Source organism: Perognathus longimembris, chromosome 8 (assembly GCF_023159225.1).
Source record: "Perognathus longimembris pacificus isolate PPM17 chromosome 8, ASM2315922v1, whole genome shotgun sequence".
NCBI classification, from domain to species: Eukaryota; Metazoa; Chordata; class Mammalia; order Rodentia; family Heteromyidae; genus Perognathus; species Perognathus longimembris.
Window position 1 is genome coordinate 23,077,078 of NC_063168.1, and position 27,422 is coordinate 23,104,499.

The 27,422-nt window shown below is 40.7% G+C and overlaps 1 protein-coding gene across 1 annotated transcript; it reads right to left on the bottom strand.

Annotated features, from left to right (window-relative positions):
- Positions 1–2,146: 2,146 nt before the first annotated feature.
- Dnaaf10 (dynein axonemal assembly factor 10) lies at positions 2,147–27,148 on the bottom strand. The gene is made up of 8 exons (XM_048352636.1): positions 26,878–27,148; positions 21,715–21,815; positions 15,778–15,908; positions 12,749–12,850; positions 8,090–8,205; positions 6,734–6,868; positions 5,317–5,414; positions 2,147–2,845 (listed from the first exon to the last, which is right to left on the bottom strand). The coding sequence occupies exons 1-8, from the start codon at positions 27,058–27,060 to the stop codon at positions 2,638–2,640; spliced, it is 1,074 nt and encodes a 357-aa protein (XP_048208593.1). The 5' UTR covers positions 27,061–27,148; the 3' UTR covers positions 2,147–2,637.
- Positions 27,149–27,422: the final 274 nt, after the last annotated feature.

The following is a 27,422-nucleotide window of genomic DNA, read 5'->3' on the forward strand; positions in this document are numbered from 1 at the left end:
CAGGCTGGCATTCATCCACCTCAGACCTATAGAGAAGATGGACAGGAGTGACCACCGGTCAAAATTGCTCAGCATGCCAGGCGGCATTCAGGGGGTGCTGTGCGCAGAGAACATGGTCTTCACGGACAGAGTCTCCATCAGGCTGTGCAGGAGGCAGAACTTCCATCAGCAGGTGTGAAAAGGTGTGAGAGCAGCTGGGCCCAAGGCCCCCAGGCTCTCAGGGGACACCTCAGGCTCTGCCTCACTGGGCCTCACCTTGAAGGCCACGCTATGCAAATCCAGTCCTGGCAGTACTGAGGGGATGGAGGCTGCAAAACATAAAGGAAGTGGCTGCCTTCCAGGAATGGCTTTCTAGGTAAGAAGAACCAGTATGTCTCTTCAAAAACATAACTCAAAGTCTATCACTAACTTAAAGTTTCAAAGCAGCCAGATCATTGTATTGTCATGAAGTTGCATGAGCCAGCTTTACAATGTGCCATTTGCCTGGAAGGTTCTTTTCCCCACAATGTAACAGCACCATAGCCAAGTACTCTATGGCAACACTGAAAAACAAAAACAACCTTGCAGTGAAAATGTGCTCAACACTGCAAAGCCTCCTGATTCAGAGGGGAATTTTTGGCTTTGTTGAAGCCTAAATGAATCAGTTCTATTGCCAACATCTGTCTCTAGCATTTGCCACCAGGTCCAGCTATGTATGGCTTGAGGTGTCTTGCATGTATGCCTACACTAGCCTCAAACTGCAATCCTCCTGTACTTAGCCTCCCAACTAGCTAGAATCACAGGCATGAGCCACCGGCACCTGGCTCAAACTTTCCGTTTGTGAGCATAAAACAGTCCTACAATGATAAAAAATTATAATAAAGGCTAGGCAGGGGATATAGCTCAGTAGTAGCAATTTCAGTGGCCGGTGACACTGCAATCTCCAGCACACAAAAAAGGTATTTTTTTTCAATTAACATAAAACAAACACTTAAGAAGAAAGCATTGTATCCATTTCTCAGTGGTGTAAGATAATGCTACATGTCTTACACTTAATGAAACATGTTTACTTAATTGATTCAAATGGATCTAATTATAGACTACCAAATATAAGTGTTCTAAGAGATGATGTTCACTGATTTCATGTTCTTTTTTTTCCTTTGAATATTGGGGATAAACCTATAGAAAGAGGTTTTATAGAATTCAATATCATGTTTACTTTCAAAACTATGCCCATATCATTGTACTGTGAGACATCCGGGGAACTACCAGCGATTCTTCTGAACTTAATTGCCCATCACACAAGCTTTACATATGACACATATTGCTGGGTTTCTCTGAGCTCTAGACTGGAGGTGGGGCGCAGGCTTCATCAGAGGGACCAAGTCGGTACACCCAAAGGCCAAGTGAAACAAGTGAGGAACAGAAAAGAGCCAGTGAACCAGAAGAACTTACTAATAAGCATTGACAGAGCAAGAGAGTGACTGTGAACTTTATTATCATTGCTAAACGAACCGAAGCTTCCACAGACTTCAAAAACATATATTTATTTATAAAATATACTTAAAAGGCTTGACAAAAAAAATAGGGCTTCAAACTCCTCAGTCTCCAATATTTCATCCTCATTCATCAGAATCAACAATCAAGTCTCACTAACTCAGCTCCTGCATTCTAAGTACAAAAGAGAGTCTGTAATTACAATATTTCATTTTATGAATTATACTGCTGAAAACAGTTATGTTTTGTTACTTAGTAAAATAATGTTCTGTACAGAAGGTTACTGTCATTCCTTAAAATGTATTGAAAAGGTTAATTCACAGTAGTGATTTTCTAAGGCAAATTATTTTAAATGAATGAAGTGATTCTTCTCACAACATTGTAAACACTAAAATGCAATACAAGTGTAAAAGAGAAAATATGAAACCTTGGAGACACCGAAAACATTCAAAATATCTTTAAATATCAACAACAATTAACTTTGGTTTTCCATTTTAATTTCATCTTTAAATTTTAGTTCTAAAACTTTCTATGTGTGTATTTGTGCCAGTCCTGGAGCTTGAACTATGTAGGGCCTGGGCACTGCCCCTGAGCTTTTTCACTCAAGGCTAGTGCTCTACCACTTAAGCCACTACTCTACTTCCAGTTTTTTGCTAGTTAAATTACGGAGATGAGAGTGTGGCCCAGGCTGGCTTCAAATTACAGTCCTGATTGTAGTTCAGCCTCCTGTAATCCTCAGCTAGGATTACAGATGTCAGCCACGGGCACCTGGCAACATTTCAACATTAATTTTTCTAAGATGAGGTCTCTCAATGTTGCCCAGGTTGACCTGGAATTCATGGACTCAAGTGATCCTTCTGCCTCAGCTTCCCAAGTAGCTGAAGACGACAGATGTGCACCACCACACTGGCTTCTGATTTTGTATTAGAAATGTATGAGAGAGAAACAGAACTGTTCCTGGGGACATGTGGCCCCAGGTGCAGCAGCAAGTTAAGTGTCTAAACAGGTCACTGACTGCACCTGGAGAGAGGCTGGCGGTTGGTGCCTGCGGCCTTCATCCATCAGCCAAATCTGATTGTTCAGTGAGGGTCCGAGGACTCCAGGATGCATCTTCAGTTCTGGAGTGTCTCTCTACGAATCTCCAAGTCCATAGTCTTCAGGTCAAATTGTCTGGAGCTTTGTGACAATCAGTACTCTCACCATCTGGTCGAATGAGCTGCAGATGCAGAGTCCCCTTTTGTCTGGACTCCAGTCCACACTAGAGATGGGCTGGGTGGACAGCGTCACGTTCTGCAGGAGGCTGACGGAGCCCATGACTCCCATCTCCAGGCCTTCGGAATCTTTCTTGGAGCGCTGCATGGGGTATTCACTGAAAGCCAGGTCACAGCAGGAAGGAGAGACAAGGATTAGCACTGGCCATTTTATTTTTACCCATAAACTTCAACAACACTGGTTTTCTTTCTCACTTGATTTCTAGAACAAATATTTCAAGAACTTTCACAATGTTGAGTTGTATGGGAGTAGAGATGCTACTCACCTCGTCCCCATTCCCAAAACATCATATAAAGGCTTATTCCTTTCACCTAAATTACAGCTCTGTTTATTTCAAGTGAAACAATTGTAAGTTTTTGTCATTAAATCAACTACCAGGACACTGCAAAAAAGATGTTCATATGCATATGTATATATGAGAATATACATACATACAGGTATATATATATGTGTAGATATACACTTCTATAAAAATATAATCCTAATATATCCATACTAAAAAGGGGGAAGACTCAATGAGGAGTTATATTTTTCTAAAAGGATAAATATAACTGTTATAGCAAAAAGGCAAAACCTAACTGGCAATATAAAATAGGACTGTGACAAGTAGATGAGTGTGTGTATGTGTGTGTGCTCGAGGTGGCCCTATGCCTGCCAGCTAAACTTGTCCAACTGAAGGTCCTGAATTCAAGTCCTGATACCAGCACAAAAAAACCCAAAACTAAACAAACTCCTCAATTATGGATGTGTGTGCGCACGCATATGCGGATGTGGATGAGTGGTGTTTAGAGGAAAATTTTATTTTTTGCTCTCTAGATAGATACATTCATATAAAATACACCTTTGTGTGTGTGCATGTACATATAAGTATATATAATATACACATAAGAAGAGAGTATAATGAAACCCATGAAATCGTGTTTGAAGAGAGGGGAGCTAAGGGAATGTGATCAAGTATAACAGAAGGGGTAAACATGTTCCAAATATACTGTACACATGTATAGAATTTTCACAATGAAACTCCCAACTACTGTTAATAAAAACATATTGGCCCTTGTGGTACCCATGGCTCATGCCTGTAATCCCAACTGCTCAGGAGATCTGAGGAACATGTTTCAAAGCCAGCACAGGCAGGAAGGTCTGTGACACTCTTTTTTCTAATAAACCACCAAAAAGCTGGAACGGAGCTGTGGTTCAAGTGGCAGAGCACTAGCCTTGAACAAAAAAGCTCAAGGAACACTGGGCACTGGTGGCTCATACCTGTAATCCTAGCTACTCAGGAAGCTGACATCTGAGGATAATGGTTCAAAGTCAGCCTGGGCAGGAAAGTCAGTGAGACCCTTATCTCAGAACCTACTGAGAAAAAGCTGGAAGTGGTATTGTGGCTCAAGTGGTAAAGTAAACCAGCCTTGATCCAAAGAAGCTCAGGGACAGCACCCAGGCCTTGAGTTCAAGCCCCAGGATTGGCATAAAAAAACAAAAAAATGTCTGCAAGACAGTGACCAGGCCCTAAGTTCAAGCCCCAGACCAACCAGCACACAAAACAAAACAAAGAAAAACCTCATACTGGAACAACAAAAAAACCCAATACCTCTCCCATTGGCTTTATCCTTTAGCAGAAATCACTCTCATAAACAAAGCAAAACAAAGTCTCTAAGGTTTTCTCTCTTACAGCAAAAGCTGAGTGTCTCTCAACTGCTTGCCCCAGGCTGTGATCACTTTTCTGTACCTCCGCAGAAAGCCTATGCTGCCACAGGCCACCAATTCCCAGGCCAAGAAACACTTTGCAGCACTTAGAGAAAGTATGGGCTAGAGGTGGCCCTGCTAACCTTGTCCTACTGAAGAAGGTGCTGAATTCAAACTCTGATACAAACACAAAGAAACAAAACTAAACTAAAGATCCAGTTCTGGATGTGTATGTGTGTGTACTCACACATATGTATACGTGTTTGAGTGGTGTTCAGAGAAAGACTTCATTTTTTCTTACTTAGCTACTTAGTTACTTAGTTAGTGAAGAATTCAGAAACATCCCGGACTCTCAGTTTGTATCAGTGCCTAGTGACACCTCTCACAGAACCTCCTCAAACCTAGGTTCACAGAAAGCAAACTCCAGACTCCAAAGTAGGACATTTCTTGGAGATTGTTATGGTTTGAATATGATATGCCCCCTGCTGGCTAATGTGTTAGCATTTGGACCTAGCTAGTTGTGCTGTTTCAGGTAGCATCTAGAAACTTTGAGCAGGTGGGCCTAGTGAGAAGAACTAGGTGACTGGGAGTGAGGCTTTGAAGGTTGTATGTGTCCAGGTCCCTTCCCTTCTCTGCCATACCCCCAGGAAAATCCAATGACAATTCTTCTTTCTTTCTTCAGAAAGTAGACACATACTCCTCCTCTTCATATTTAAGTACAAAATGCATTAAAGAAAAAGATGCTTAGTTATGTAACATCATTTAAGTTTCAATCATGCCAAATGAACCAATAAGGAGGGAAAAAGATACAGAAGTTCAAGCTAATCCTACTTTACACCCACGAGCATTTAAGAAGGAACAGAGCACAGTGCGGGGACTTACTACTTCCAGAGGTGAAGGCTGCCTGCGCCTCCAGCTGTCAGAAAGAGCTCTCTGTTCTGGGGCAGGTGTCGGACCTGCCAGAGCGTAGATTTATGAGCCTAGACAGGACAAGAGGCACACTGTCATTTACACGCTCAATGGCACACCTGGAAAGAAACCTCATAAACAAAGAGTTTTTATACTGTAACTCCAGTAGATAGAAAAGGAACAAAGGTTATTTTCTAACACATCTCTTCTTGAGGCCTACAAAAACTTATAAGAGCCCATCTTCTCCTTTGCAAAAGAAAACGACAGATTGATTTTCTTCTTAGGTGGGTTTTTATAGCAGTCTTTGGTTCCCAGGAAAACTGAGTGGCAAATATAAAATTCTCCTTTATAGACTGGTCTTCAGTTTATTGCATTTGACTTGTTCAGTCTTCAAAATGAGGACCATAGACTTACAAACTGTGTTTATAGTCACATAAGTATATAAGATTTTTAAACACAATAACTGATGCTTTAAATAATTTTACTTAATATAGAAAACTAGACTACAAAATAATACACAAGGAAATGACATAATTGATGTATATTAAAACATTAAAAAGTTTATTAACTGTATGTTTACATGAACATTATATATTTATTTAAAAATACCAGGATAGGTTTCTGTTGATCAAATTCTTGTTTGTTTGTTTTTTTTGTCCAGTCCTGGGGCTTGGACTCAGGGCCTGAGCACTGTCCCTGGCTTCTTGCCGCTCAAGGCTAGCACTCTGCCACTTGAGCCACAGCGCCGCTTCTGGCCGTTTTCTGTATATGTGGTGCTGGGGAATCGAACCTAGGGCCTCGTGTATCCGAGGCAGGCACTCTTGCCACTGGGCTATATCCCCAGCCCCCAAATTCTTTTTTTTAAATAAAGACCATGTTCTGTTTTTATTTTCATTTAATTAATTAATTTAATTATTTGCCAGTCCTGGGCCTTGGACTCAGGGCCTGAGCACTGTCCCTGGCTTCCTTTTGCTCAAGGCTAGCACTCTGCCACTTGAGCCACAGCGCCACTTCTGGCCATTTTCTGTATATGTGGTGCTGGGGAATGGAGCTCAGGGCTTCATGTATATGAGGCAAGCTCTCTTGCCACTAGGCCATATTCCCAGCCCCTGTTGATCAAATTCTTAATACCAGCTAGGTTTCTTGTGACTGTCCTTATACTACAAAATAAGATTCCTAGCCAACTAAGATCTTTATATAAGCAAGAAGTTTCCAGTTGGTAAACCTTGGGAAATTACTGTTGGCATAAAAAACTTGTCAAGATCTCACAAGAATATAATAAAAAGTAGTTCCTTTCACAGAAAGACCCAGAGGAAGCCTGGTGACTAATTGGATTTATTCGTCTAAAACAAGCTATTATTCCTTTCCACGGAAGACATTTTCCTCTTACCTTTTCTGAAACAGAGGCAAAACCTTTGGTTGGATGCTGTGTTCGCATATCAAAGACATGGAATTTTCCTTCCAGAGATGTAGCCACTAACTTATTCATACTTATGTCTTTTCGGTCAAACTCTAAGCTACATACCTGAAAGCAGAGAATATTTATTACTGAATAAGCTCACCCTTACTAAAGAGGGTCACTTAAACTTGGTGAAATAGCTTTAAAATAATCAGATTAAGGGAAGCTTTAAAATAATCAGATCATTTTTTTCAATCAAAACATTATTGTTACTATGATCAACAAAACCATCGTGGGCTCACATGCTCAGTGAGCACGGCTGGGAAGCCAGCATGTAACTTCCCATCATTTAGCTGTCAAGGCCGCCCCCAGAAAACAGGAGGGAATCACATTCTTCAATACAGGTGCACACTCAGGAACCAAAAACCCAAACATAGTTGGAGAAGTTGTTATTTGAAGAAGTTGCTAGAACTTCAGGCAAAAATGAAGCCTCTCGTTTGTTCTTGATATCACACCACATGGCCTGCAGGATTCACAGATGGGCTTGGGTCAGCTGACTCCTGGGTCAACATTGGGAAAACCATAGAGGAGTATGTGTCTACTTTGTAACGAAAGAAGAGTTCTCATTGGATTTTCATGGGGGTATGGCTGCAAGGGTCATTGGTAAGCCAGAAATGGTGATGCACGCCTGTCATTTCAGCCACTTGCAAGGCAGACAGGAAGATTACAGTTTGAAGCAAGCCCTGCCAAAAGTTCATGAAAATCTCTCTCAAAAACAAGTCAAGCAGGGCTGGGAATATGGCCTAGTGGCAAGAGTGCTTGCCTCATATATATGAAGCCCTGGGTTCGATTCCTCAGCACCACATATATAGAAAAGGCCAGAAGTGGCACTGTGGCTCAAGTGGCAGAGTGCTAGCCTTGAGCAAAAAGAAGCCAGGGACAGTGCTCAGGCCCTGAGTCTAAGCCCCAGGTTGGCAAAACAAACAAACAAACAAAAAAAACTCAACAAGCCAAGCATAGCAACACATGCCTGTCATTCCAGCTACTGGGGAGGCACAAACAGAAGGATCACAGTCCAAGACTCTGGACAAAAGCTAGAAATCCAATCTTAAATAAGAATAAAAGCAACAGGAGTGGGGTAAGGCTCAAGTGGAAATGGAAGAGTGTCTGCCTAGCAAGCATGAAGTCCCGACTTCAATCCCTAGTACTACAAAACAAAACAAAGCAAAGCAAAACATCAGTAAAGGATTGGATTAAGTTAAAAGAGGTGCTCCCAGAACTTAGTAAAGGTTCAAGGGGCACAGAAACATACTCAGAGTAACTGAATAGCATCAAATCGCACATTACCCCATTTTTAATGTTTGTCTCCCACCGCAGTGACATATTTCTGAGATCAAACAGTTTGATATCTCCATTATCATAGCCAGCACAAACAACACGCTCCTCTTGATTGTAAGCATTGCCTGCAAGTCAAGATAAAACATTTCAGATTTTTACGAATTTGAAGGCTGCTAAAAAATGTTATGAAACTACATCTGACTTATAAAAACCACACTGAGGCTAGATGCTGATGGCTCATATCTGTGATCCTAGCTACTCAAGAAACTGAGATCTGAGGACTGCAATTCAAAGCCAGCCCAAACAGAAAGTCTGAGAGATTTATATCCAATTAATCACTAAAATGCCAAAAGTAGACCTGTGGTTCAAGTGGTAGAGCACCAACCTTAGCAAAAACAAAAATAAAAAACCCCCACAAAAACCAAAACTAACACCTAGCAGATAGCTAAGGCCCTGAGTTCAAGGCCAAGAACCAGCACAAACACAAAACAAGACCTCATGGTAGGTAGAATTCCATTTTCTCGAATCTGACAAATGTCAAGATAATTAAATTGGCATTTAATTTTTTAAAACAAAGTTCGTTACTTGAAATTCAATACCAAAGGGTTACTTGGAAGTTTTCATAGGATTTGAAGGTGAAAGACAATGCTCTCTCTATACAAAGACTGAAAAGACTACAGAGCACCTATTGTTCAAGTATCACCTCTACATTTCTATTTCTTTTCTTTTTTTTTTTTTTTTTTTTTTTTTTTTTTGCCAGTCCTGGGCCTTGGACTCAGGGCCTGAGCACTGTCCCTGGCTTCTTCTCGCTCAAGGCTAGCACTCTGCCGCTTGAGCCACAGCACCGCTTCTGGCGGTTTTCTGTATATGTGGTGCTGGGGAATCGAACCTAGGGCCTCGTGTATCCGAGGCAGGCACTCTTGCCACTAGGCCATATCCCCAGCCCCTCTATTTCTTTTCTTGACAGTATGTTTCAACACAAACAGAAATTAAGTTTACTTATTTGGTAAAAAAATGTTCTGGTGTTCTGTCTTTACAAGGACAGCACAGTGAGGTGGAGCTTGTTGTGACTAGTGTTACTAGTCTGGAGGACTGCATCTGAAGTTTATATTCTGTATTTCAATTCATCTGGCTTGGGTCCAGGATCATCTTTCATAAGGACCTCATGCTCAGGAAAGTGTGTGAAGGGAGAGGGAGGCTGGTCATTGTGCTATGCCATCTGAGTTATCTTACCACAATGATTGGCCTTTTCCTCTCCAGCCTCCAACAAGATGATGGTACAGCAGCATCTTATCCTTTCATGTCCTAAACTGTCTTTGCCACCTTCCCTTAAAGGCATCCCATCCTTTGTGGAGCTTCTTATTTATTTTGTGCTGTGTGTGTGTGTGTGTGTGTGTGTGTGTGTGTGAGAGAGAGAGAGAGAGAGAGAGAGAGAGAGAGAGAGAGAGAGAGAGAGAGAGAGAGAGAGAGAGAGTCAGTCAGTCACTGGTTTTAACCTCAGGGCCTGGGGTCTGTCTTTCAGCTTTTTTCACTCAAAGCTGGCACTCTACTTCTTGAGCCTCGCCTCCATTTCTGGCTTTTCATTTGTTTTGTTTCCTGGTTAACTAGAGATAAAAGTCTCACAGACTTTCCTTCCCTAGCTGGTTTCAAACCAAGATCTTCAGATCTCAGCCTCCTGAGTAGCTAGGATTACAGATGTGAGCCACTGGTATCAAGCTAGCCTTTTAAATTAATAACATCTTTCACTTCACGATGATTGTCAAAAGTCAGTCACTATGAACATACATCTTTGTCTTGTACCTCATATCCCAAGTCTGACAAATTCTATTTATTCTGCTATACTATAACCTTTTAGCTTCTCTGCTCATTGCATGTAAATGCTCTTCCCTGGAACATTGCCAAAAGTGCGACCTCTCAGCCCCTAAGCACTCTCTACACTTTACCAGTTAAGTTTTTAAAGGTGCCGTAGCAAACAAACCTTCAGACACCCCTGGCCATGGTCCAGGGCCATCCCGAAGACAACTCCTACCACTATTCCTTTCTGGATGTTTTTTAGGCACTTTCAAGTTACTCCCTATAATTGAAATTTCCCTTCAACATCTGGGGTGGAAACCCACTGAATCTTTGGTCTGAGGCATCAATCCCTCTGGATTCCTTCTGCATCTCTCTATGACTTATGGTATTTTTTTATTCCTCCTATCTCATACTGTAACCAGTGTGGACCTCTTTTTCTCTTCCTAAACTATACATGTTTATTATGATATTAATTTGTAAACAATCATTCTAAATACTGATCCTGAAATTTTTACCATGAATACATATAAGTTCATATTACTGCTCATAGTATACAAGCACAAAGTGATTCCCATATGCAAGAAAGAAGTTGGGAATATAAATGCTTTCTCTGATTAAATACCAGTCCTAGGGGGGCATAGTGATGAACACTTGTAATTCCAGCTACTCAAGAGGCTGAGGTACCAAGTTCAAAGCAGCCTAGGCAATTACCAAGACCTTTCAAAAAAATCTATTAAAAAATCATTTTTTTCATTTGCATAATTAGTTATGCAAGAGGGAAACTTAAAAGAAAATGTAAAAAGGACTGGGAATGTAGCTCAGTGGCGGAGTACTTACACAGGTGTGAGACCCTCACTACTAGTAAGTAAAAATATAACTCTCAGACTTTTAAGAAAACATAGTATACAGGGGCCAGGAATATGGCCTAGTGGTAAAATGTTCACCTTGTATACATAAAGCCCTGGGTTCGATTCCTCCGCACCACATATATAGAAAAAGCCAGGGGCTGGGAATGTGGCCTAGTGGCTAGAGTGCTTGCCTTGTGTACATGAAGCCCAGGGTTCGATTCCCCAGCACCACATATATAGAAAACGGCCAGAAAGTGGCGCTGTGGCTCAAGTGGCACAGTGCTAGCCTTTTGAGCAAAAAGAAGCCAGGGACAGTGCTCAGGCCCTGAGTCCAAGGCCCAGGACTGGCAAAAAAAAAAAGGAAAAGAAAAAGCCGGAAGTGGCACTGTGGCTCAAGTGGTAGAGTGCTAGCCTTGAGAAAAAAGAAGCCAGGGACAGTGTTCAGGCCCTAAGTTCAAGCCCCAGGACTGGCAAAAAACAAACAAAAAACATAGTACAGTTCACAATGTTAAATTCACTTTTCATTCTTGTTAACTCAGTAGGATTATACTGAGTAAGAGCAGAATGAAGAGAGAGGTTGAGAGCCAAATATGGAGCCAGAGGTAGTGGTGCATGAATGTAATCCAGGTATTCAGGAGGTTGAGACAGGAGTAAAAAGTTCAATGCCTGTTTGACTATACATCAATACCTTGTCTCAAACAAAACAAAAACAACTAAATATGGTCCATTTCCATTAGTAGCAAAAATTGTTTTGTACTCAAAAGAAATAATTTTAAGATGACATAAAATATTTTCTAGAAAATAAGCACAGCCTACATAAAATGTAAGCCATTTGTTAGGCTACTATTTGCATTTGAGGCTCTGCTTAGAAAAACACCATGAAGGACATTTAGTTACAAATTGTATCAATGCTGGCCGCAGGGTTCAAGTTGTAAAGGCCTAGCAAGCAGCCCAAATCCCAGAGTTCAGCCTTTAAATTCCAGTACCCGTCCCTTCCCCCAAAAAAGTATTTAACTAGGTTAAAAAAATATATATATATATATTATTTTTTTTTTTTTTGGCCACTCCTGGGCCTTGGACTCAGGGCCTGAGCCTGTCCCTGGCTTCCTTTTGCTCAAGGCTAGCACTCTGCCACTTGAGCCACAGCGCCACTTCTGGCCTTTTTCTGTTTATGTGGTGCTGGGGAATCGAACCCAGAGCCTCATGTATACTAGGCAAGCTCTCTTGCCACTAGGCCATATCCCCAGCCCCTAGGTTAATATATTTAATAGCAAATTTCTTTTGGCCAGTCCTGGGGCTTGAACTCAGGGCCTAGGGACTGTCTCTGAGCTTCTTTTGCTCAAGGCTAGCACTCTACCACTTCAGCCACAGCACCACTTCCAGCTTTTTCTGTCTACGTGGTACTGAGGAATCAAACCCAGGGCTTCATGCATGCTAGGCAAGCACTCTACCACTATGCCACATTCTCAGCCCAACAGTAAGTATTTCTGAACAGTAAATAATCTAAGCACACTTCTAAACAGTTTGGGACAATACTATCCCCAAGTGCTAATGGCTCACACCTGTAATCCTAGCTACTGAGGATGCTAAGGTTTAAGAATAGCAGTTCAAGGCCAGGCCCAGAAGAAAAGTCCATGAGACTCTCTTATCTTCAACTGACCATTCTAAAGTAGTAGAGTACTAGCCTTGAGCAAAAAGTCTCAGTAACTGAGTCCAGGCCTAGAGTTCCAGCACAAAAGAGCAACAACAAAAACACAATCAAGTGAATTCCATGGTCAGTTCCACTTTGTAAAAGAAACAACAGAGGAACAGAGAAGTTTAGTAACCTGCCCTCAGCCATAGATGAAGCAGACCAAAGATCCAAATGTTGGCCCCAAAGGCTGTTATTAGCCACTGGGATAATTGCCTCAATAGACTGTCAGACTAAAGCACAAAGCACACTATCAAGAAACAATGGGGGAGGGGGCATCAAGTACTGTGATTTTTCCAGCTGAACTCCCAATACCAGCATTCTACAATAGCTTACCAAATGCTACAGTCCAACAGTCTCTCTTGTTTTCTCCTTGTACAGGTTCCATATTAGCAACGGGGTCATCTTTTTGCCGTGGGTCCCACACCTTCACAGTACCTGCCAGAAATAAAAGTGAGTTGGTAAATTACATAGTGACTGGTCATATGGCTTTTGGTACACATGGCAATATGGCAGAAGTTAAGGTATCTGAAAACACTCTCACATTTGCCCGACTTCTAATTGGCTAAGTGTTATTTGATATCAGAGATATAATCCATATGTTACTGTTGAACATGATTTTGTAACAAATACACAGAAAAGCCAACAACTGTTCCTAAGTTTCCCGCAAGTTATGACTCACGGGGCAAACACATGTGTTATATAATCAAACCATGACTTATTTTCTTTGTTTGACCTAAAATTAATGTATTATTTACTTAGAATACCAGTACTGTTTTGATTTTTGTTTTTCCCTTACATAACCTTTAGCATTTTTCTTATACGGAAGAAAAGCTCTAATTTTCATATCTGCAATTTTTTACAAGGGGTTTTTAGGAATACTATTTTCATACAATTAGGTTTAATTTCCCTTAGGCAGTCATAAGGAAGGAAATGTTAAACAAAATTAACAAATATTTCTTCTCAATTTAATTTCAACTCCCTCCTGTTCAGCCATATTACAGGACTACTAAGTATTGGCACTACCTACAAGAAATACAAATGTATGTCATTATATGGCTAAAAGTAATTATAAGTACCTGAGAGAGAACAGAAAAAGAAAATCTTAAAGGCAGTAATAAACTTGGGAAAGGGGGAAACATCTCAGTAGACTTATTTTCAAGGATACAGCTGCTCATTATAAAGGATCCTATAAGGAGAAAAATATTTCTCAAAAATATGAGATTATTATCTAACCCTACACTATTTATACAAATTGATAAGGTTTGCAGTAAGTTTATAACAGTGAAATGAGCAAAGAACATAAAAAGACAACTCATAAAACAAAATGAATTAGTAAGTAAACACAGAAAGACACTAACACAAGTTGGAATGGAATACTATTTTGAATTTATAAAATCAGAGGGGAAAAGTAGAGCTGTGACTCAAGAGGCAGAGCATCAAACTTGAGCAAAACAGTTAAGGGCCAGCACTCAAGACCTGAGTTCAAGCCCAGAACCTGCAATCAACCAATCAATAAACAAACAAAATCAGACAGAAAAAAGAAAACCACTATTACTAGAATAGGTTGGAAACCCATGTCATCCACATTACAAACAAGTATTTCAGAAACTCTGGGAATAAATTTTAGAAGAGCCTAATAGCTATGCCCTTATGAACGCATAAGAAGATGCTAAGTGAAATGAACTCTATGTTATGGAAACGACTGTTATATCACTGTTGTAATTACTTTCAACATGCCATGTGAAACCATAGCTTCTATTGTTGATGATCCTCTTGTATCCCCTTCCTGTGGTTGTACCCGCACTATCACTGTATCTTGTCTGAGTACCCTGGATACTGTATATACTGGTGTTAGAACTAGGGAAGTGAAAGGGAATATCAAAATCAAGAGACAAAGGATAAAAAGACAAACGGCTCCAAAGGCAATACTTGCAAAACCATTTGGTGTAAACCAACTGAACAACTCATGGGGGGGGAAGAAGAAAAAGAGGAGGGGGAGGGGGGAATGAGGAAGGAGGTAACAAACAGTACAAGCAATGTACCCAAGGCCTAACATATGTAACTGTAATATCTCTGTATATCACTTTGACAATAAATAAGAAAAAAAAAAGAAATCACAAAATATTTATTCTTAGAGTCTATTATTTTAGGAAATGTTTATTCTTTTGTATGTGTGTGTGTGCATGTGTGCAGAGGTCCTAGTGCTTGTACTCAGGGCCTAAGCATTGTCCCTGAGGTTTTCTTTCTCAAGGCTAGCACTCTACCACTTGAGCCACAACTCCACTTCTGGCTTTTTGGTAGTTTACTGGAAATAAAAGGCTCAAAGTTTCCTGCCCTGACTGGGTTTGAACTGCAATCTTCGGATCTCAGCCTAAAAAGTTTATTCTTCTTATGCTAATAATCATGAATTATTCTCAGTTACTCTCCTAACAATAAACATCAAGAGCAAAAAAAAAAAAAAAAAGTCTACAGCATCCTGAATGTTAATTAACAGAGAGGCATGGTTAAGCACCTTGTGATAGTCATACAATAGCAAAACAGTCATTAAAGTAATAATTATGGAAACATTTGCATTGACAAATCTCATATGAACTAAGTAACATATCTAATATTATTCACATCAGCATATATAATTTATAGATAAAAGTTGAAAGGGAAAGAAAACCTAAGTCTATTTTACCTTCTGCACTCTATATGGCTCTTTAAGTAAAAACAATTGATTTCTAAAACACAGCTGCTCTTGAGTAACTATTGGAAAGTTCTAACTCTTTGAAAATAGTTTTCTTTTACATCAATGAAGGTACCAACCAATCTCTATCCCCTCCTCCCCTCATGAATCAACAAAAACTGACTCCAGACAGACATTCAGAGCAGCTTTGGACCTGCCCCTCAAGGTCCACCGCATGGGAAAAGTGGAAAGATGTTGGAGCACTCAATAGTGCTCAGTGGATGGATCACAGAACTTTGGTATTCAACTGGCTGTCAATATGACAAGTTTCATGAGTACCAATTCTGCTTTTTAAAAAAAAAGAAAATGGAAAGCTGCCACCCACATTACATCATCAGCTGCCTCAAAAACCTGTAAAGACAATTTAAATCTTTCAAGGTTTAGAGGAAATTATCATTGTCAATCGTTGAACTTACACAACATGAAAATAGGAAGTGTTACTGCCTCTATCTTAAAATACCCAATGTCTGCAACATGGGGGAACATGCAATCAAACTTGCCCATTAAAATGTAGAAGCAAGCTTGTTGGGAGTTGGAGGGCTGGGGGACTGCAGAAGGTTTTCATGAGGATATACTGCTGCACAGACTTCCACTTGAGAATTTTTTTCAGAAATACTTAGACTGGCTGACTCACCATCTCGACTGCCAGTCACAATTTCAGGCGCTCCTTCCCCAATTCCAAGTCCACCAACACCGTCTATCGTGTTCACAATTTCTTTGTGAGCCTTTACAGAATACACTGGCATCTCTGGAGCTTCCAAATTCCTGAACAGAAAACACAGCGTACTTATACCACATGCCCAAACAGCTAAGTCCAAAACAAAACTTTAAGATTCTGTAGGTAGGCCTGGAATGTTCATGCCTGCCTGTATTCCTGGCTACTCGGAAGTCTGAGACCCAGAAGATTGAAGTTCAAGTCCAGTGCTGACAGAAAAGTCCAAGAGACCCCTCTCAGTAGAAAGAAGCTGAGTATGTCAGAGTGCACCTAGAATCCAAGCTATGACAGGAACTATAGAATAGGCAGAGTGTGATCCAGGTATGTGTAAGCAAGACCCTAGCTCAAAAATAACTATTGCAAATAGGGCTGGAGGTGTAACTCAATAGTATAGTGCCTATCTAGCAAGTGTGAGGCCCCGAGTTCAAATGCCATAACACAAAAAATTATACATACACAAATTTAATATATAAATATTGTTTGATACAAAATATTATATTGCATTATTACATATAAATTTCAGTATTTGATATATATCATACTTAAGTTTTTGCTTAAAAAATAAAAGTTGTACTATGAAAATAATTTATACATTTATTCTGTTTTCCTCTCTACATGTTCTTCCAAGCCCCCAATGAGAACTGTTATTATTAAACAAGAAATTTGAATTCCTGTGCCTCCTTAGTGTTCTTTAAAACTGGTCTTATCTAGGTGTGCTTATTAATAAATGCAGATTCAGCCAAGCGCAGGTGGCTCACACCTGTAATTCTAGCTACTCAGAAGGCTGAGATCTAAGGATGGAGGCTCGAAGCCAACCTGGGCAGGAAAGTCCATGAGACTCTTTTAGCCAATAAACTACTCAGAAAAAGGCCAGAAGTGGTGCTACAGCTCAAGTGGTAGAGTGCTAGTCTTGAGCACAATGAGTTCAGGGACAGTGCCTAGTTCCTGAATTCAAGCCCCAGCACCAGAAAACGGGGCGGGGGGGGGGGGGGGTAGGGAGCTCAAGAACAGCACGGAAGCCTTGAGTTTAAGCCCCAGGACTGGCACAAAAATAAATAAAGTGAATGAATGAATGTAGATTATTGGGCTGCTTGCCAGACATTATAAATCAAAATCTCTAGATGGGCCCCCAATATGCTGACCACTGTAATAGGGAGGCCAGATCTGCCCAGTGCCATCATTAACTGTGGAGGGACTTCAGGTTGACTCCAGCTCAGATAAGAGCAGAAGCCAACTCCATCTCCACTAAGCCCTCCCCCACCCTATTCAGGGAAGCTCCTCTTTACTATGTTAAGTTATGTAGATTGACTACCTGAGGCCTGGGAGCTTCAAGGGAACCTGCTATGAGTAGGTGTAGAATGATAGGTTAGTTCAAATAGATATTATGAGACAGACTGTAACTCTATTGGCCACCTGTGTGCGGCCTAGCATGCTCTGTAAGTGCTGTATCTTCATTGGTCACCTGCGTGTGACAAGTTTGTCTGTGATGTTTGCCTTATAACCAGGCTGGAAGGCCACACGGACACGCGGTCCCAGCTCCCGAGTCTGGGCTGCACAGGTGTGCGTGGTTCCAGCTCCCGAGTCTGGACTGCACACGTGCGGGCAGTCCCAGCTCCTGAGTCTGGGCCCTGATCCTGCACACATGGTCGGCAGTTTCGGCTCCCGAGTCTGGGCTGCGACCAAGGCCGGTAGGTTCACTTTTTGTTCACTTTTTACTTCCCCAATAAAACTGTCTTTTTGTCACCTTGTAGCTAGAGACTGTGTGGTGGACTCTTGGGGGAACCAGGAATCCCCTCCCTTGGGGGGGACCCCGTTTCATTGTAGCGAACCCCCACTCTACTTCAACCACCAGTACACAGCAGTCCAATTTGCATTGTTTTAAATCTAGAGTAAATTCAAAGTGATTCAGAATGTTTCCAAAGCAGGCCTTGGAAGTTTGATGTTTAGGCCCTTCTGAAGGATCAAATATAACTGTTTATTTTGCATACATTTCTTTCTTCATAACGTATTATTTTCATCTAGTGACAATAGTTATGTTCGTAACAACAAACAACCCAGCCAGTGCTGCTAATGGCCATCTAATTCAAGATTAGTTCAGACAAAAGGCCTCAAGGAAAGTGTAGAGTACTGCCTGGGCTCTAGTCCACAAACTGGGTGGCTGGGTGCTGAATGGCTGGACCAGGCCAGCTCCTTTAAAAAAAAAAATACATACATATATATATATATATGTATATATATATATATATGTTTTTATTGATCAACTTTGAATCTGAGCCACAGTTTTGTTCTGTTTTTTTTTTCCCAGTCCTGGAGCTTGGACTCAGGGCCTGAGCACTGTCCCTGACTTCTTTTTTTTTTTTTTTTTCCAAGGCTAGCACTCTCTGTCCGCTTTCTATATATGTGGTGCTGAGGAATCTAACCCAGGGCTTTATGTATACAAGGCATGTACTCTTGCCACTAGGCCATATCCCCAGCCCAAGGCCAGCTCCTTTTAACTGTCTCCTTGCCTCCTTCCATTGTCTTCCACTTTCCCCCACTTACTTTTCTATGGACTAAATCAGTTTTCAAATAGCTTTTCTTCCAGGATTGTAACTATTTGTAAAATATAATCTCAACTTATTATTAAGGCAAAATTTATTGGTACAATCTCACTAATCAAAAACTTGAACTAGGGGAGTATAAATGGCTCTTGCCTGTAGTATTAGCTGGGGAAGAGGTTGAAATCCAAGAATCATGGTTTCAAGCCAGCCCCAGCAGGAAAGTCAGTGAGACTCTTATCTCCAATTAACCAGCAAAAGCAGACATGGAGCTGTAGCTCAAGTGGTAGATATTAGCCTTGATGAAAAAGCTCAAAGACATCACCCAAGGCTGGAGTTCAAGCTCTAATACTGGCACACATTAATTTAAAAAAATGAGCTAGTTCAAACTAGTTTAGAGATGGTATATCTTTGTACCATCATTAGGAAAGATAAAGAGATTAAATGGGGGTAGGCATTGGTAGCTCATGTCTGTATCCTAGCTACTCAACTAGATTTGAGGATTGAGGTTCAATGCCAGCTGGGGCAGACAAATCTGAGAGGCTTCTTTTTTTTCCTGGTCCTGGAGCTTAAAATCTGGCCTATGCACTGTCCCTGAGCTTCTTTTGCTCAAGGCTAGCACTGTACCACATGAGCCATAGCTCTATTTCTGGCTTTTTTGAGTAGTTGTATTGGAGGTAAGAGTCTCATGGACTTTCCTGCCAGGTTGGCTTCAAATCACAATCCTCAGATCTCAGTCTCTTGGGTAGTAAGGATTACAGGTGTGAGCTACTGGCATCTGGCTTCTAAGAGACTATCTCCAATTAACCAACAAAAATCCTTAACTGAATGTGGGCTTCAAGTGGCAGAATGTCAGCATGACTGAAAAAATAGAGTGCAAAACCAGTATTGACTTCGCAGGAGAAAAAATAAAAATGGCAATGAAACATATGAGGAAATGTTCAACATCCCTGGCAGTAAAGGAAATGCAAATAAAAACAACCCTGAGATACCACCTTACCCCAGTTAGAATGGCCTATACTCTGAACTCAGGAAACAACAAATGCTGGAGGGGGTGCAGGGAAAGAGGAACCCTTCTCCACTGTTGGTGAGAGTGCAAACTAGTATAACCACTTTGGAGAACAGTATGGAGGTTCCTCAAAAAACTCAGCATTAACCTACCCTATGACCCAGCCACACCACTCCTAGGCATCTATCCTGAAATAACAGGTCTCAGGATACCATAAAGACATCTGCACTTTCATGTTTATTGCTGCACAATTCACAAGAGCCAAAATATGCCCCACTACAGATGCATGGATCCAAAAATTGTGGTACCTGTACACAATGGAATACTACACAGCAATGAGCAATGATAAAATATTGGTATTTGCAGGGAAATGGTCAGAGCTTGAACAAATAATGTTGAGCGAAACAAGCCTAGAACACAGAGAACAAAGGTGCATGGTCTCCTTGATATATGACTGTTGGGGGGGAGGGGGCAACAGTAGAGACCAGGTCTGCAAAATAACAAACTTCTTTTCAAATTGTATTTCTACAAGTTTGGGTCAGCGACTTTACACTATGTATCTAAAACCAAACAACTACTAAACAAGCATAAAAAGGTCTAGGATAGACCTATCAGAAGATCACAATAGCTCAACAGCTATGTACACATGATTATATGAGTATAAGCAAAAAGAACTCCAAGAGAAGGACACAGGAGGATTCTATAATTGTCATTACGTTTAATGTTATAAGTGAAATTCCTTTGGTATACCCCCACGTGGTTACTGTATATAATTTTGGTACACTGGATATTGTATATATGCTTACCTGAACTAGGGAACGGAAAGAAAAATGAGGAAGGGTGTAACAAATACGACAAGAAATGTACTCACTACCTTATTATGTAACTGTACCCCCTCTGCACATCACCTTGTCAATAAAATAAAAAAACAACAACAACTACTGACCATCCCCCCAAAAGAGACTAAGTACAATTGTGATGACACTTAAGAGAAATAATTTACTATTTATACAGTTTTACAGTATTGGGGATTGAACCCAGACCTTAGACATGCTAGGCAAGTACTGTGCTAAGGATGTACATCCACAGCCACTTGATAATATCTACAAAGACGAGTGTCAACAGTTAAGTTCATTGCATAGTCTCATGATGAATGTAATTTACTTCAAGAAATTAAAAAAAAAGAAATACCACACTGGTCTTTCTTCCAATTTCTATGGAAGTATATGAACTAGCATGTGAATTGTGACAAATGCTAATTTAATTATTAAGCAGCTAAAGCAAGGGGAACCCAAACTTGCTTCAACCTGTTTTATATTATGATTCTAAAAAATGATTGTAATTCAATTATAAAGAAGCACATTTTAAATGAGGATCCAGGAAGGCACAGTAGAAAACATGACAGGGAATATAGTTCCTTTCTAGAACATTCAGTGTATATATTAAATGGTTGAAATATGTTCTTGAAAGGTAACTAAACAGACTTTCAATTTGCTCAGTTCTATAAGGAAATAACTTTAGTAAGACATGAAAATTAGAGGCACTTGGCACAATTGACTTTGGTCATTCCAAACAATTTTATTCTTGATTTGTTCAACAGATGTGTTTCTAAAACATTGTGCCTAGAAGCTAAAACATTAAAAAAGCAAAATTTTGGCATTCTGTAGTGCCAAATCTCTTGCCAAAATGTAAACACAGTATCAAAATTTCAATGTCATATATGAGGCTTTGTATATTGTATCTTTTGGGGGGGGGTGTATGTGTGTGTGCACAAAAGAAAGAACACAATTATTATAGCTTCAATTCAGGACCTCCCACTTTCAATTTGCTTTTTCCACTCAACCTTGGCTCTTTAACCAATTGAGCCACACCTCTACTTTTAGCTCTTTGCTGGTTAATTGGAGATAAGAGTCTCATGGATTTTTCTGAGGATGGTTTTGAACCATGATCCTCAGATCTCAGCCTCTTTAGTAGCTGGGATAACAGCTGTGAGCTACCAGTGCCTGGCCCTGTATATTGTATCTTTAACAGGAGAAAACAGAAGATTATTTGCAGATCTAGGGCATTAAATACTAGCATCAAACAGCATATGAGAAAATAAATACTAACAATATAATTTTAAATATCTAAAGGAAAACATTATTGTAAAGTGGATTTTTAAAGATGAAATCCAGATATATTAAAATATAATCTCCATATTTTATAGTTAATATTGAATGAGAAAAAAATTTAATTAGAATTCTCTCAGAGAAAGAGTAATAAAAAAATGTGTTTGTCCTATCTGTCGGAACACTTATTAGACAATCTTACCATATATGAAGGTTTCCAGCAAAATCTCCAGTAGCTAAATATCTCTGTTGCAAAGATGTTGCACCAAATGTTCCACATTTAATGGGCTTGGCCTTTTCAATCTTGATAGAGGGAGGGAAAAAAAGAGCACACATTATTTAAGCAGTTATTTATAAGCCACAATATTTATGGCTTTGCTATGGGATTTGATAAAACATAATATAAAAAGCAATTAAAATATTTTCTGATTTAAAATATGTCATGCTCTTTCCTTAGTTGTTTTCTTCAACTTTAAAAGTATATAACTGTGGCTGGGTGCCAGCATGGCTCACTCTGGTTGTCTAGCTATTCAAGAGGTTGAAATCTGAGGGTTGCACTGGGTAACAAAGTCCAGGAGACTATCATCTCCAATTAACCACTAAAAAGCCACTAGGCCTAGTCTTGAGGGAAAAAAACCCCACAGGGACAGTGCCTAGACCCTGAGTTCAAGCTCCAGGACTGGCGCGCACACACACACACACACACACACACACACACACACACACTTATTTAACTGTCAAAAATGGTTTTAATTTACTTTTCTCATCTCTCTGGAGAGACATTCAAATGGGAACTACCATCTCCACTATTTCAGCATGCAATGTGCTATTCTTTAAGATCCTCAGTAGAAATGTGAACACAATGAAGACATCATTCTTTCCAGATGGCTATGGAACAAAGATGCTCCTGTGTCTCTTACTGTCCCTGCAGAGCTCTGTAACCAGAAGTTTATGTCGCCCTTGCTCCGGCCCTTGCCAGTTCATAGAGATGTGCACACTTGTGTATGGACATTGCTATGAGTATGAATTATCCAATCTTTAATTTCTTTCATTTAAAAGACTACTGCTCTGAGTGTTGTGTCTAATGACGTTAGTAAGACAATCTTATGCTAACACACTGTTGAAGGTATAAGGCTCATAGAAATCAGGTGCAGAATACACTATTGTGTAAGGGGCCCTGGAAATGATATAATGATATAATGAAATACCATCCTGTCACAGGAGACTGAAGGCTTCACAGATTTTCCCAGTGCATGCGACATTCAACATTTAGTGACTTTCTATTACTGGGAAACACCTCTATTCTGAACATCTGAACTACAAAAGGCTCCAAAATCTGAACTGCTTTGAATGCAGATAGGATGGCACAGGTAGAAAATTCCTTGCCCGAATTCACATCACGTGATGCATCAAAAGGCAAACTCACTAAAATATTACATGAAATTGTCTTCAGGTCTAGGTGTATATTGAAACTTTGTGTTTAGACTTCAAGCCCATTCCCAAGATGTCTCATTATGAATATACCAATAGTCCAAAATCTAAATTCCTGGCCCCAAGCATCTCATGTAATCTGTATGTACTGTCACTGAACTACGTAAAGGGAAATAAAAAATAAATAAGATGGACACCAGTGGCTCACACCTGTAAACCTAGCTACTCAGAAGGCAGAGAACTAAGGATCCATTTCGAAGCTCAGAGAAGAAAAATCCATGAGACTATTATCTCCAATTAACCACCAAAAAGCTAGAAATAGAGCTATGGCTCAAGCAATAGAGGACGAGCCTTGAGCAAAAGCTCAGAGACGGCACCCAGGCCTTGAGTTCAAGCCCCAGGACTGACATAAAAAAATGAAAGAATGAATTTAAACTTATTTTAACACCTTGTCATTTGCATGAGGACACATTTTCTTCATAAGGATTGAGCTCATTTGGCAAACTTCTATTTGTCTTTTGTGTTTTTTTTTTTGGTACTGGGGATCAAACCCAGGATGTTGCACTTGCTAGGCAAGTGCTTTGCCACTGAGCTACATCCAGCCTGCTCTGTTGGCAAACTTCTAAAAGCAGGCACGTTTTCTCTTTCCTCAGACATTTATGGAAATTATAATAGTTACTGAATTAAGAGAGGACACTACTTACATTACTTTTTTTTTCTTTTTTGCCAGTCCTGGGGCTTGGACTCAGGGTCTGAGCACTGTCCCTGGTTTCTTTTTGCTCAAGGCTAGCAATTTGCCACTTGAGCCACAGCACCATTTCTGGCCATTTTCTATATATGTGGTGCTGAGGAATCAAACCTAGGGCTTCATGTATAGGTGGCAAGCACTCTTGCCAGTAGGCCATATTCCCAGCCCTACATTACTTTCTTGTAGGGTACCAAAGGGCTCTTCCCCTAACCTTGTTAAAACATTTTGTATGGAAAAGAAACCATACATAGAACTCAATAGAAACCTAAAATCTTTCTTGCTAGAAAACTGATTGGTTAAAAAATATTTATAGTTCACACAAAAAATAAGCATCTAAGGGATAATTTTTATTGATATAATACAAAAATGACCATCGATGATAGTTTAGCTGACCTTTGCTACAAAACTACATTAGAATGGTTAAAGAAGCCCATGATTGATCATTTCTGCTGAGCTATTTTTGTTCTGTCTGTGGGTGGGTCTAGTACAGCTTGTCAGTATTTCCTCCTCCACATCCTGGCACTATTAATTAACATTACACGGGTTAGTCAACTCAATGCTAACAGGCAGTGAATTCAGGGGCTAAAAAATTAGCTTGTCACTAATATCCACAATCATTATTGCATTTTTCAGGGCAATTCCTATTCATTTGGTATCTTGTACCAATTAGGGAAAAGCTGTGCTTTATAAGCGGATGGAAGACTTGATGAAGGGAAAGAGACACTGGGCTAGAGACTTTTGTGTGGTACAACCAACTGTTCAAACTATACCAGGAGGCCCTACCTTGAATTTTCTATCTATCCTGTCACTACCAACACTGATTTGCTTCCTTTACATGTTTTGTTCAGATGCATGGGTTTTTTGGGTTTTTTTTTTTTTTTAGCACATTTTTGGGGTGGTTCTTGCATGATAAATCAAATATGTGGCCAGGAGCCAGTGGCTCACATCGGTAATCCTAGCTACTAAGGAGACTGAGGTGTGAGAATGGTGGCTGGAAGCCAGCCAGGACAGAAAAATCCCCAAGATTCTTATCTCCAATTAACCAGCAAAAAGCTGGACATGGAGGTGTAGCTCAAGTGGTAGAAGGCCAGCCTTGAGTGAAAAAAAACCCCAACAAAACCCAAAGAATGAGAGCCCGAGAGTCCCAGTATTGGCGAGCACGGGGCACGCGCGCACACACACACACACACACACACACACACTCACACTCAAGTATGTTTCCTAATATTTTATTTGGTTCAAACATTCTCAACCCAGCATGTACTAGAATCATAGCAAAAGTTGAAAGACAATACTGATGTCTGTCCATCTAGGCCTTAGTCTAGTTTAAGTACAACAGAGTATCACTGAATCAAAATTTCTAGGACTAAAGACCAAGAAGGTCTGTCTGTCTGTCTGTCTGTATGTATGTATGTAGAGAGAGAGGAGACAGAGAGAGAGAAAGGTAGAAATTGAGAGAGAGAGAAAAAGAGAAAATGAACACCACCAGTACAGGGCTTGAACTCAGACCCTGGGCACTGCCCCTGAGCCTTTTTATTCAAGGTTAGGACTTGAGGCACAGTTCCACTTTTGGCTCTTTGGTAGTTAATTGGAGATTATCATAGACTTAAGACTCTCACAGACTTTACTGCCTGGGCTGGCTTTGAACTATGATTCTCATATCTCAGTCTCAGCAGGAAATTATAAAACATGCACACACACTAATGACAGCTACAAACACATCCAAATAATTATAATGCACAGTAAGGAGAACCACCAAATGCATTTAACCCATATTCTTTTTCACGGCATCACTCAAGACAAATACACTAAGTTTCAAAATGTGTTTTTCTATTCATTTTACTATATTTTTAGACGGCACACCTTTCATACATATCATACAGATACACCTTTCATATGCACAGTACTTTGAAAGAGCAAGTTCTCAGAAACTCATGATAAAACAAAAAAGACAACAAAAAGGATCCAGGCAAAAATATAAAAGTGGTTATTCCTAGGGTTGAAATTATGGCCGACGCCCTCTAACACCTCAATTTATACTTTCTAAGTTGTTCTCTTATGAACAATACTTTTGGAAAATAATTAACGTGCCAGAATTCTCCAGTAACTCTAGAAGAAACAAAGAACATTATTTCACCAAATGGAATAAGTATTAATGAAGTATATACAAATCATAATTTTTTAAAGTTCCTAAGTCTACAGAAGCTCTGTTTGAATCTTGATTAGCATTTGTTCCTAGTACTTAAAAATTGTAAAAAAACTCTCCTGTCCAAATGTTTCCAATTTATTCCTTTATCCCAAGTTAACTAATGTTGACCAAGTCAATATTTACATTTCCCAGGTTATTTCATGGTTATAGACAAACACACTGACTCATTCTTTCAGCAAATATTTATTGAGTGGTTGCTCCTTACAAACTGTACTAAAGAAAGATACTGCCTTTACTCTCTCGGAGTTTACAATCTAATTAAGAGAGAACTGGGGCAGAACGTGTATTTCCAGCACAGAAAAGAAGTACTTAAAGAAATGCATTATACAGGAAAATTACTTTGTGTGGGGATCAATATCAGATAACCTGAACGGCTGACTGGGTCAGCCAGACTATCACAGTCACTGACAGATGTGACTTTAGGAAAAATCCAATACAGCAAGCCATATACCCACGTTTAGGAACTCCGAGTGCCTGGATGACAGCGAAAACAGCTGATCAGGAAAACAGGCACTCAGGTAAGTTCAAAGTGGATGACGCCTCCCATCCCTTTTCATCCAAACTGTATCCATCCATTACCCATCATTTCAACCCTTATCACCCTGCAAGCTGGTTTGCTTCGTAGTTTTCCATCGTTCAGAGCTCTCAACCGCCCCTGCACGTGTGGCATTTATGACATACGCCTACACAGAAGCCTCTCCACAAAACGGCGCAAACGGCCTCCAAGGTCCTCCTCGCATTTAGACACGAAATCGCGCAGGCTGCGCTGGGGGTGGCAGAAGGAGGAGCTGGCAGGAGCCGGAGGTGCTAAGCCCACCGGTGAGAAGTTAGGGCTGAGCGAAGGCTGTGACAAAGAGGAACGCACCCCCCACCCCACCCCCACCCCCGCCTCTACCTCCACCTGCACCCCCCCCCCCAGGGCAGCTCCCGGCCCGGCCCCCCAACCCGCCCCGCCCCCCAGCCTGGGCGGCACCCACCTCCCGGAGCAGCTTCAGGTCCCCGTGCTGGATCTCGTACAGTTGAATGACGCCAGTGCCCCGTGCGAAGTTGCCCATGGTCACAAATTTGGCGCTGCAGGGCACCCACTTACAGTCAAACACGGTGTAATTGAGGCTCTTCTGGATATGGGCGATGACCTGAGGCTTCTCGAAGGCCGACATGGTTAGCCGACTTCAGTCCCAGTAACCGCCACACTCAAAGCCCCACAACACACGAACCTGGAAACTGGACGCCAAACAGGAACGGCAGTTTATCCCTCCCGCTCGCCGTACTTCACTCCTTGGAGGGCGGGGGAGCCTGCCCCGCTCCGCTCTGCCCCGCAAATCTTAGTCCTTTCTAATAATGCCAGATCCATCCTGATTTCGGACAAGATGTTTTTCCGCCAAAGACACAAATATGTCCATTGATTTTACGCAATGACTTTCTCATGTAGGCGTACTAGAGGTTACAAATGCTATAGCTATGACAGTCAGGCATTTGGGGCAAGCGTACGAATCAGGCATATTGTCGGACAGTCCAGGCA

Coding starts and splice junctions, on each gene's coding strand:
- Dnaaf10 (XM_048352636.1), bottom strand. CDS start 27,060: ATGTCGGCCTTCGAGAAGCCTCAGGTCATCGCCCATATCCAGAAGAGC. Junction 6,869..8,089: donor AGACAAACATTAAAAATGGG/GTAATGTGCGAT, acceptor CTCTGCTTTCAG/GTATGTAGCTTAGAGTTTGA. Junction 2,846..5,316: donor AGCCTTCACCTCTGGAAGTA/GTAAGTCCCCGC, acceptor CCTGGCTTTCAG/TGAATACCCCATGCAGCGCT.